The sequence below is a fragment of the Lepidochelys kempii genome, chromosome 2, assembly GCF_965140265.1.
Source record: "Lepidochelys kempii isolate rLepKem1 chromosome 2, rLepKem1.hap2, whole genome shotgun sequence".
In the NCBI taxonomy this organism is placed as follows: domain Eukaryota; kingdom Metazoa; phylum Chordata; order Testudines; family Cheloniidae; genus Lepidochelys; species Lepidochelys kempii.
The window spans coordinates 77,246,952-77,259,136 of record NC_133257.1 but is presented as its reverse complement, the minus strand read 5'-3'; the positions used below and the strand labels follow the sequence as shown (position 1 = coordinate 77,259,136).

The window sequence follows — 12,185 nt, the reverse complement described above, 5'->3', positions numbered from 1 at the left end:
AGTACTGTTTGAAAAGGGACTGTGTTAACATGCATGAGGGAACTTCAGGATCCACACAGGCCAGTCAGTGCTTGAAATGCTAGTGCAGACTAAAATTTACACCCCTGTGGTGCAGACTAAAACATTATGTAGACAAGCCTGAGGACTCAGTTGCTGGGCTAAACAACTGGAAGAAGGGGTTAAATGTTGAGCAGAAACGTGCTTAATGGGGAAAATATACAGTGACATGGATAATGCGTGTATCTGTGGTGAAGGCACAGAGATTAGCAGTGGGGTGCATGACCATGCCAACAGAGCACAGGTGAGAAGTTTAACTCCCAGCTGACTTCTTGGTTCCTAGAGAGACAAAATGGGTGAAGTAATATCTTTTATTGGACTAACTTCTGCTAATGAGAAATACAAGCTTTCCAGCTACACAGAACTCTTCTCCCTGGTTTCTGTTACTCACCTGGCATTGCCACTCAACTGGCATCCACTCCATTGCTTAGCTCCTCAGCCCCAATGGGCAGCCTGCTGCCCTTCTTCCATGCTCCAACTCTCATAAGCCACATTTCAAGTACAGTAGAACACCTCAGAAATGGAGGTTGTTCGTAACTCTGAAATGTCTGTAACTCTGAACAAAATGTTATGGTTGTTCTTTCAAAAGTTTACAACTGAACATTGACTTAATACAGCTTTGAAGCTTTACTATGCAGAAGAAAAATGCTGCTTTAAACCATCTTAATGTAAATGCAACAAGCACAGAAACAGTTTGATTACTTAAAAAAAAGGAAAAGTTAAAGAAAAAGATTTGACAAGGTAGTTTATGTTTAACACAGTACTGTATTTGCTTTGTTTTCTTTTGCCTCTGCTGCTGCCTGACTGCATACTTATGGTTCCAACGGAGGTGTGTGTTTGACCAGTCAGTTCATAACTCTGGTGTTCCCAACTCTGAGGTTCTACTGTAGAAAGATTTATCCCACCTTTATGTATGCAATAAGAACTAATGAAAAAAAAACTGTATTTGGAATTGTAACTATTTGAGGGAAGGCGGTGGAGTCTGCCCGCTAGAGACAGAAAAGTGGATTCTAGAAGGGAGCTTGTGACCAATGGACAACTCTGATACCAATCTCTGTGCCTGTGTAACATTATCCATAGCCCTCTACAAATCAGAACTCATCTTTTATCCACACACTCCTGCATTTACACATATGGAAGTTTTCCCAGGTTTTTTTCAGTTCAGGACTCCCCTCTTGCAAACCACAGGAGGGTCTCCAGAATAGATAGCTGTACTCCTGAAGCATCTTCAGATAAAATCTTTCCCATCTCCTAACCCCCCTCAATCACCCTCATGTCCTAGATCTTATCATTACTAAGTAGAGCTGGTCAGAAGGAAAAAAAATTTCTGTTCCATGAGAAATTCTGACATTGATTGTTTTTGTTCCAAATTTTAATTTAAGACTATTTAAACTCTTCACTTCAAGAAGGCAAACACATTATAAGACTTATATATTACATATAAATATTAATTTTAATATAAGACAAAACAAAATGTATCAAAACGACAAAGTCTAAACAAATTGTTTCAACTCTCTCCTGTTGATTTTGATTAAATTTTTGACACATTTCCACAAACCCTTTGATTTTGACAGAACTGCATTTTTCAACGGAAAACTGTTCCACTGGAAATTTTTAGTACCACTACTAACAGGAGCAGGAAGAAGGGGGAAGTTACAGCTTTGTATAACTCAAACTACTAGGAATTTTGTGGTGGAGGCATCTTCCCCCTCTCCTAGTGAACCATAAAAGGTTTGCTAGAGAGGAATTCCATTCTGATGACCTGAACAGGTCTGTCAAACTTGAAGTCCTTCTAGAGAAGGCTAGGTCTTCCCAGGGAACTTGTGGAACTCCTTGCCAGAGGATGTTGTGAAGGCCAAGACTATAATAGGGTTAAAAAAAGATCTAGATAAATTCATGAAAGATAGGTCCATCAATGATTATTAAGTCAGGATGGACAGGGATGGTGTCCGTAGGCCTCTGCTTGCCAGAAGCTGGGAAAGGGAAACGGGATGGATCACTTGATGATTACCTGTTCTGTTCATTCCCTCTGGGGCATCTGGCATTGGCCACTGTTGGAAGACAGAATACTGGGCTACATGGACCTTTGGTCTGACCCAGTATGGCCATTCTTATGTTTTTATTATGTTCTTATGTAACATGGGAAGGCAAAAATGCCCTCTTCTTCCACTACTTTCCTCCATTATTCTTCCCTCTCATTACATCACCCATAAACAACCCAATCTTTTCCTCTTCATCCAACCCTCCTTCTCTCCTGCCATTAACCCCCTCATATCTTTCTGGTCTCAAAAAGAAGGAAACATGTCAGAAAGGAGCTCCACTACAACAACTTTTTGTGATAAGTCAGAGTTGAACTGCCCTCTGATGAATCTCTTGTGGCTTGCTGGAGAAGAGCTCCATTCTGGTGAACCAGAGGAAGTTCACCACAGCAAAACTCCATTGTGATTAATGTATTTATTATTCTAACATACAGATATTACACAATTTCCATCTGCATTTCCACATTTAATATACCAACTGTACAATAATTACTAACATAGATCACCCTTTCACACAAGTTTTCCTAAACATTACAGGAAAACATTTTGCAGACATCATTTGCAATCAGACATTTCTCACTTTCACACACTAATAAAAACCTGTGTATTCACAAACATGATAATAACCAATAAACACGATTGGAGTTGAATTTCAAAAGTTCTCATTGGTTATCTACAATTTAGGTAGAGATGTGCTTGGTGTGATTAGAGGAAGGTAGCTGGTGAAGAAGGGGAATTGGTTTGAGTGCAGCACTGATGGGGTATTGAATGACTACTATACATAGCCTTTGTCAAGGTTCCTCCCCCACTCTGAACTCTAGGGTACAGATGTGGGGACCTGCATGAAAAACCTCCTAAGCTTATCTTTACCAGCTTAGGTCAAAACTTCCCCAAGGTACAAAATATTACCCCCGTTATCCTTGGAATGGCCGCTACCACCACCAAACTAATACTGGTTACTGGGGAAGAGCTGTTTGGACGCGTCCTTCCCCCCAAAATACTTCCCAAAACCTTGCACCCTACTTCCTGGACAAGGTTTGGTAAAAAGCCTCACCAATTCGCCTAGGTGACTACAGACCCAGACCCTTGGATCTTAAGAACAATGAACAATCCTCCCAACACTTGCACTCCCCCTTTCCTGGGAAATGTTGGATAAAAAGCCTCACCAATTTGCATAGGTGACCACAGACCCAAACCCTTGGATCTGAGAACAATGAAAAAGCATTCAGTGTTTTACAAGAAGACTTTTAATAAAAAATAGAAGTAAATAGAAATAAAGAAATCCCCCCTGTAAAATCAGGATGGTAGATATCTTACAGGGTAATTAGATTCAAAAACATAGAGAACCCCTCTAGGCAAAACCTTAAGTTACAAAAAAGATACACAGACAGAAATAGTTATTCTATTCAGCACAATTCTTTTCTCAGCCATTTAAAGAAATCATAATCTAACACATACCTAGCTAGATTACTTACTAAAAGTTCTAAGGCTCCATTCCTGTTCTGTCCCTGGCCAAGACGACTACAGACAGACCCACAAACCCTTTGTTTCTCTCCCTCCTCCCAGCTTTTGAAAGTATCTTGTCTCCTCATTGGTCATTTTGGTCAGGTGCCAGCGAGGTTACCTTTAGCTTCTTAACCCTTTACAGGTGAGAGGAGCTTTCCCCTGGCCAGGAGGGATTTCAAAGGGGTTTACCCTTCCCTTTATATTTATGACACGCCCCCCAAATCTCAGCTAGGGTGAAACACTGGCTGGGATTTCTTCCTGGAGCTCTAGGAAAACAGAGTTAATAAGACACATGCATCTCTAAATATACTACCAAGTACATAAAGACTAACAATATTTTCCACATCTCAAGGACGATTTTAACCAGTTGATTCTGGGAAACTTTCACGGGAGAGTGCATCAGTCACTTTGTTAGAAGCTCCTGAGATGTGTTGGATGTCGAAATCAAAATCTTGGAGAGCTAAACTCCACCGAAGAAGTTTTCTGTTAGTTTCTTTGACGGTGTGAAGCCACTTTAGTGCAGCATGGTCGGTTTGCAGGTGGAAACGCCGTCCCCAAACATATGGGCGTAGCTTTTCCAGAGCGTAGACAATGGCATAACATTCTTTTTCAGTGACTGACCAGTTGCTTTCCCTCTCAGACAGTTTTTTGCTGAGAAACACTACAGGGTGGAATTCTTGATCAGGTCCTTTCTGCATTAAAACTGCTCCCACACCACGCTCGGATGCATCTGTGGTTACTAGGAACGGTTTGTCAAAGTCTGGGGCCCTTAGTACAGGGTCAGACATGAGTGTCGCTTTAAGCTTGTTAAAGGCCTTCTGACACCTTCCGGTCCACTGAACAGCATTTGGCTGTTTCTTTTTGGTTAGGTCTGTCAGTGGGGCAGCGATTTGGCTGTAGTGCGGTACAAATCGTCTGTAATAACCGGCCAAGCCTAAGAAGGATTGAACCTGTTTCTTTGACTTTGGGACAGGCCACTTTTGGATAGCATCCACTTTGGCCTGTAGGGGGCTGATAGTTCCTTGACCCACCTGGTGTCCAAGGTAAGTCACTCTGTTTAGGCCTATTTGACACTTCTTAGCCTTAACAGTTAGTCCTGCCTCCCTTATGCGCTCAAGGACTTTTTGTAGATGTTCCAGGTGGTCTGCCCAGGAATCCGAAAATATGGCCACATCGTCAAGGTAGGCGACTGCATATTCTCCTAATCCCACTAGGAGACCATCTACAAGTCTTTGGAAAGTGGCGGGTGCATTTCGCAGCCCGAAAGGGAGTACATTAAATTCATACAGCCCGAGATGTGTGATGAAGGCTGACCTTTCCTTGGCAGATTCATCTAGCGGTACCTGCCAGTACCCCTTGGTTAAGTCCAAGGTAGAGATGAACTGGGCCCTTCCCAGTTTCTCTAATAGTTCATCTGTGCGTGGCATGGGATAGTTGTCTGGGCGAGTTACAGCATTTAGCTTACGGTAGTCCACGCAAAAACGTATTTCCCCATCTGGTTTGGGAACTAGAACCACTGGAGATGCCCATGCACTTTCAGAGGGGCGGATTACACCCATATGTAACATATCCTGGATCTCCCGTTCTATAGCAGTTTTAGCTTGAGGAGACACCCGGTAAGGGTGGACCCTAATTGGGTGAGCATTACCTGTGTCAATGGAGTGGTATGCCCGTTCAGTCAGTCCTGGGGTGGCTGAGAACGTTGGCGCGTAGCTAGTGCACAGCTCCTGGATCTGCTGTCGCTGCATACGCCCAAGGGTCATGGAGAGGTTCACCTCTTCCACACCACCAGCACATTTCCCTTCGTAGTAAACACCTTCAGGCCACTCAGCGTCGTCTCCTCCCTGGGCTGTAAACTGACAAACCTTTAATTCTCTGGATCGATTAGAAGATCTGAGAGGCGGTGGGTTGCTCCGTGCCGCCGTCCAAGCTCTCTGGAGGCTTTCATCTGCTTCCTGTTCGGTCTGGAACTGTTCCCTTGATCCTGGAGACATCAGTTCCTCATGGGATTGTGGACCTAGGCTTGGTCCCTCTGGAAGCGATATAGGGGATGGAGCTGTTTCTGTTGACTGTGAACCGCTCTCCGCTGGTGCACTATGTTGGGATTCAGGCTCCGGCTGAGCCTCTTGTGTAGGGTTATCGGCTGCTGCCAGTTCAGGTTCGGTGGGGCCCTCTGGTGTTGAGGTTGCAAGTACTGGATTCAGTGCTGACACGGGGTCTGGTGTTGGTTGTTCGGCTGGTTCCGGTTCTGGGACTGGTTCCGTCTGGGTCTCTGGGACTGGATCCACTACTGCTGTTGCAGACATTGGCCTGGGGTCCAGGTCCATCACCTCTGACTGGGTCCTGATAGAAGTTTCCGGAACAGAGCTAGGCCTCACGGCTTGTTTAGCCTGGTTGCGGGTGACCATTCCCACCCTCTTGGCCTGCTTCACATGATTGGCCAAGTCTTCCCCCAACAGCATGGGGATGGGATAATCATCATAGACTGCAAAAGTCCACATTCCTGACCAGCCCTTGTACTGGACAGGCAACTTGGCTGTAGGCAAATTGAAAGAGTTGGACTTGAAGGGTTGAATCGTCACTTGGATCTCTGGGTTGATTAAATTGGGGTCCACTAAGGAAGCATGGATAGCTGACACTTGTGCTCCGGTGTCCCTCCACGCGGTGACCTTCTTCCCGCCCACACTCACAGTTTCCCTCCGCTCCAAGGGTATCTGGGAGGTATCTGGGCCTGTGGACCTCTGGTGTGATTCCGGTGCAATGAACTGTAATCTGTTGGGGTTCTTGGGGCAGTTGGCCTTTACATGCCCCAGCTCGTTACACTTAAAACATCGTCCAGCTGACGGGTCACTGGGACGAGGAGGGTTGCTGGAGAACGGGGTGGTGGGACGATAAGGGGTCTGGAGGGTTCTTTGGGAGGTAGGTGGGGCTTTGGGCGGCCCCCGGTAATAGGGTGTGGTCTGGGGTGGTCCCTTCTGGTCTCCGCTCCAACTGCGACCAGTTTTCTTCTTCTCTGCCACCTCCACCCATCTGGCTCCAATCTCTCCTGCCTCGATTACAGTTTTGGGTTTCCCATCTAGGATGTATCTTTCTATTTCCTCAGGAACACCCTCTAAGAATTGTTCCATTTGCATTAGGAAGGGCAAATTTACTGGAGATTCAACACTTGCTCCTGATATCCAGGCATCCCAATGTTTCACAATGTGGTAGGCATGTCGGGTAAATGACATGTCTGGTTTCCACCTTAGGGCTCGGAACCTCCGACGAGACTGCTCGGGTGTTATCCCCATTCTGACTCTCGCCTTGGATTTAAACAGTTCATACTTGTTCATGTGTTCTCTAGGCATTTCAGCTGCCACCTCAGCTAAGGGTCCACTGAGCTGCGGCCTCAGCTCTACCATGTATTGGTCAGTAGAGATGTTGTACCCAAGGCAGGCCCTTTCGAAGTTTTCTAAGAAGGCCTCGGTATCATCACCTGCCTTGTAGGTGGGGAACTTTCTGGGATGGGAAGTGGTACCTGGAGAAGGATTGTTAGGGTTTGTTGGTATGTTCTGCTGGGCCTTTATTCTCTCCATCTCCTCCACATGCTTCCTCGCCTCCATTTCCCTCTTGTGGGCAGCCTCCTGTACCTCCTTCTCCAGCCGCATGAGTTCTATCTGTCTTTCATGTTCCCTTTGTTTTTCCTCAGCCTGAAATTTGGCTAATTCCAGCTGTAGTCGAGCCGAGGATTTGGCCATTCTAACCTCTCTGTTTTTAACTAACTTTACACCCGAGGTTTAGAAATAAACAAACAAAACTTGGCTGTAATTTTTTGCTGTGCTGGAATAGAATACCTATTCTCTGATAGTGATTGTCAGCCTACAGAAAAAGACAATTCCCTTGTCTCTGCTCTGGGCCCAAATTAAAGCAAAAAACCTCGAACTACTTGGGAACCTGCTTACCCAGCCCAAAGAAAAAAAAATTTCTTTTCAAACCTGTGCTCCTTGTAAAACAAAAAAAAAAAAAATCAAAATCCTAAAAAAAACCCTGCCACTTTTGTCTCCAGGCAAATGGGTAGAGCACACACCCCCTATTTACTTTTAGGAAGAAAAGAAAAAAAAAAACAAACCTCTGGGTTGGAAGACTGTGAATTTCCCTGCAGGAGTTAAGTACCCTGCCTCCAGGCAAATGAAACCTGCAATTCACAAGATAATCCCCTTTTGTCTCTGCTTGGCCACAAAGCAGAGAGAAACCAAGCTGCTTTCAGTTTCAAAGCTGCCTTCTGGACTTCCTAAAAATTCCTTTTTAAAATCTGTATTTCTAGTTCAAAAAATCTCAACTGGATCTCAAAATGATTTCAGGTTAATCCCACCGCTGCGCCACCATGTCAAGGTTCCTCCCCCACTCTGAACTCTAGGGTACAGATGTGGGGACCTGCATGAAAAACCTCCTAAGCTTATCTTTACCAGCTTAGGTCAAAACTTCCCCAAGGTACAAAATATTACCCCCGTTATCCTTGGAATGGCCGCTACCACCACCAAACTAATACTGGTTACTGGGGAAGAGCTGTTTGGACGCGTCCTTCCCCCCAAAATACTTCCCAAAACCTTGCACCCTACTTCCTGGACAAGGTTTGGTAAAAAGCCTCACCAATTCGCCTAGGTGACTACAGACCCAGACCCTTGGATCTTAAGAACAATGAACAATCCTCCCAACACTTGCACTCCCCCTTTCCTGGGAAATGTTGGATAAAAAGCCTCACCAATTTGCATAGGTGACCACAGACCCAAACCCTTGGATCTGAGAACAATGAAAAAGCATTCAGTGTTTTACAAGAAGACTTTTAATAAAAAATAGAAGTAAATAGAAATAAAGAAATCCCCCCTGTAAAATCAGGATGGTAGATATCTTACAGGGTAATTAGATTCAAAAACATAGAGAACCCCTCTAGGCAAAACCTTAAGTTACAAAAAAGATACACAGACAGAAATAGTTATTCTATTCAGCACAATTCTTTTCTCAGCCATTTAAAGAAATCATAATCTAACACATACCTAGCTAGATTACTTACTAAAAGTTCTAAGGCTCCATTCCTGTTCTGTCCCTGGCCAAGACGACTACAGACAGACCCACAAACCCTTTGTTTCTCTCCCTCCTCCCAGCTTTTGAAAGTATCTTGTCTCCTCATTGGTCATTTTGGTCAGGTGCCAGCGAGGTTACCTTTAGCTTCTTAACCCTTTACAGGTGAGAGGAGCTTTCCCCTGGCCAGGAGGGATTTCAAAGGGGTTTACCCTTCCCTTTATATTTATGACAGCCTTGCTTTTTAAAATTCGCTGGTGGGAAATTCAACCTCGTGTCTTTAATATTGTTAGAATGAATGTGATCTTGAAGCCAGGAATTGGGGATAAGAGTCACACCAAAAAAAAAACATATTTTAGATGGAAACTGAACTGAAAATTGTTGTGGCTTTTGCATGCTGGCTGGCTCAGAGGACTAATGATAATAGGTCAGATGGGAGAAGGGGGAAACAAAGTGACAGAACCATATAAAGTTTTTCCACACATTCAAATTCAGCCTATGTCAGTAGTGACTGAATGTTTTCTTAAGACTAATTGGATGTGTGACCTAGGGCTAGACCAACAAAGAAAACTCAGGTTCAGCATTGCAACTCCTAACATTTAGACACATTTCCACCTAATGGAATCCACATTCCCAAGTTAGATGCCTAGGCTTCCTATACAATGCATGGGGAAAGTTACGTGCCTAAGACTATGTCTATACTTAAAATGCTACACAAGCAAAGCTGCAATGCTCCAAGTGCGCCACTGAAGTGCTTCAGTGTATACACTTACTACAGCAACAGGAGGGATTCTTTTGTCATCGTAGGTAAACCTGAGAGACGGTAGGTAGGTGGACAGAAGAATTCTTCCATCCAGCTAATACTGTCTACACAGGGGATTAGGTTGGCTTAACTATGTTTCTCAGGGGTGTCGATTTTTCACACTCTTATGAGCTAAAGAAACATCATCCCAATTTTGTAGATGAGGAAACTGAGGCACAAAACCTGAAGATTCTTTAGTCACATAGCACACTGATGGCAGAACCAGGAATAGACCCACAGAATTTTGGCTCCCTGTCCCCTGCCTGAGCCACTTAAATTAAATACACCTCTTAAATTGTAAAGATGCTCCCCTGTACTTGATAACTGGTATAAATCAAGAACCAGGCTGATTTTTTTGCTAGGGGCTGTTCTCTTCTGGCATTGAGCAGTCTCTTAACATGTTTGTACTATTTTTTGAAGTCCCATTTAAATGAAAAACAGTATCAGTACAAGAAACGCTAATCTTAAGTAACTATGGAAGTCCGGGTAAAACTGATAAGAAAACCGCTGATTACTGTGCTGCTTTTCTAGTCTGCATTGCTATTGTCTTCAGTGTTCTACCAGAGGGCTTTTAGCTTATTAGATGATACTTTATAGTACTGGCTGTTTCAACTCTGTGAGGTAAGGAGGAAAGGATTCTTTCATATGATACTGATATGTCAGCCAAATGATGCCAATTGTGATTGACTAACAAACATTTTTCCAACAAGCACCTGTGGGCTTTTTCCTGTTATTTTGGGATGGTTCTACCATCCATATCTGCAAAGCCATTTCATTGCATTCCTTGAAATTCCATCTTAAAACTTTTCCCTCCTGAGATGTCAAAAAAAAAAAAATCCACAATGGTTAGGCAGTTACCTTGCTGTGGCCACTGTGTACAGGTTGACACTAAAAAGTTAGGTCAACTCAGCTACATCATTCAAGGATGTGAAAAATTCACACCTCTGAGCTACATAATTAAGCCAACCAACCGCCAGTGCAGCCAGTACTAGGTTGATGTAAAAGTTCTTCCATCAACCTAGCTACTTCCTCTTGGGAAGGTGGATTAACTAGTGATGGGAGAATGCCTCCCATCGCTGCAGAGCGTGTCTACATTGAAGCATTACAGCAGCTGCGGCGTTTAAAGCATTTACATATCTTTACAAAGCATTTGAAAACCTTGATTGAACGGTGCAACAGAAGTATACTGTACCACCCTAACTATCCTTCAATCTCTCTCTCTCTCATCATCCCTTGAGGGGAATGTCCTTTAGTTTTAGACCTAAATTTACTTCCATCCAATACCATTTCTGCGGCATCTCTCTTACTCTGAAAGATCTCCCCAGTGTTGTATTATGCAAAGCCCATTATTATTTAAAGCCTCCCCCAAAACAGACTCACAGACAGACACTCTTACCTTGGGCCTCTGTCCCAATTATATTCCTCACACTTGGGGATTCTGGCAAATTAAGAGATTTATAACCCTCCACCTCGCCGGCCCGCCCGCCCGAAGATATTCCCTACTTACCTATCCCAGGGGCCACGTAGATGAAGTAGAGGCACGACGAGGAGAAGGAAAAGAAGAAGATAAAGGCGAGAATGGAGCGATTGGAGACCCGCAGCACCTTCCCGAGCAGTGACATCCTCCTCCTGGACAGGGGCTGCTGCCTCCTACTCCCAGCAGTAGCCGGCGGCGGCGGCACGGCCCAGCGGGAGGCGGCAGACTCCCATGGAGCGCACGGCGGCGCGGCCAGCCAAGGGAGGGGGCCTCAGGCGAGCGACCGGCGGCAGGGAAGAGGCCAGGGCTGGAGCGGAGGGATGTGGGGAGTGTCTGACGGCAGGAGATGAACGGCGGGGGCCTCGGTGTGTGAGGGACGCTGGAGCGAGGGGCTAGTATACAAGGGTGCTAGCGGAAGGGCGGGGGCTCCGGGTGGGCGCTAGGTATGGGGCTGAAGGAGCGGCAAACACAGCAGCGCGCAGGGGAGGGGAGCGGCTCACTGGGCCTGGGGGTCCGGTGCTCCCTTCCCCGCTGCGCAGGTGAAACGGGGCCGCGGAGACAGCGCGGGGGGAGGAGGGAGGGGTGGCTGCTTCAGCGCTGCGAGCCGCGGGCCCGGTTGTTCCTGCCCCTCACACAGCGGGGGGTGGGGTTAATCCGCCCCGCTCCCTCCGCCGGCAGTGGCAGACCCCGGTGCTGGGCCGGGGGGAGGGGAGGGGAGGGGGAGTCCTAGTGCTGCTGGGTGGCTCGGTGGTTGCTCATGCCGCCGGGAGTCGCGGCCGCCTGCTCCCTTCTCACGGGCGGCGGCGGCGGCAGCAGCAACAGCAGCAGCATCGCCGCCGCCACTGGACAAAGTCACCTCCACGCCCCGCCGCTCCTTCCTCCCGGGCCGGCGGCGGGGAGCGCGCTGCAGCCGCCCCGCCCCGCAGCGACCCGGCTACTGCGGCGGTTGGGAACGTGCACGAGCCTCTACGGGGCTAGCGACCAACTGCAGAACTTCGGCGGGCGCGCGCCTGCCCGCCCACTCAGGCCGCGCGAGCTGTCTAGTCTGACACTGTCAGAGGCTCGCGGCCGCGCCGGACAGCTCGCGCGGCCTGAGTGAACGCGGGCCGCGCCGCTCCAATAGGGGACAAGGGAGAAAAGAATCCGCTTTCCTGATTGGCTGATAAATAAACTACTTTATCGGGGGAAGAGCGTTTTACCAGACGCTCTGGCTGCTATTGTTCTCCTCCGGAAGCGGGGCGATCCA

At 46.5% G+C, this 12,185-nt stretch overlaps 1 protein-coding gene across 2 annotated transcripts in view; it reads right to left on the bottom strand.

Annotated features, from left to right (window-relative positions):
- B4GALT6 (beta-1,4-galactosyltransferase 6) overlaps positions 1-11,918 on the bottom strand; it is a 51,500-nt gene extending 39,582 nt beyond the window's left edge. The window contains exon 1 of one of the 2 annotated variants that reach the window (XM_073331324.1): positions 10,970-11,918. In XM_073331324.1, the coding sequence (XP_073187425.1) occupies positions 10,970-11,084 (115 nt within the window). In that variant the 5' untranslated portion in view covers positions 11,085-11,918. The remainder of the gene's footprint in view (positions 1-10,969) is intronic. The other variant, XM_073331323.1, reaches the window with a different exon arrangement.
- Positions 11,919-12,185: the final 267 nt, after the last annotated feature.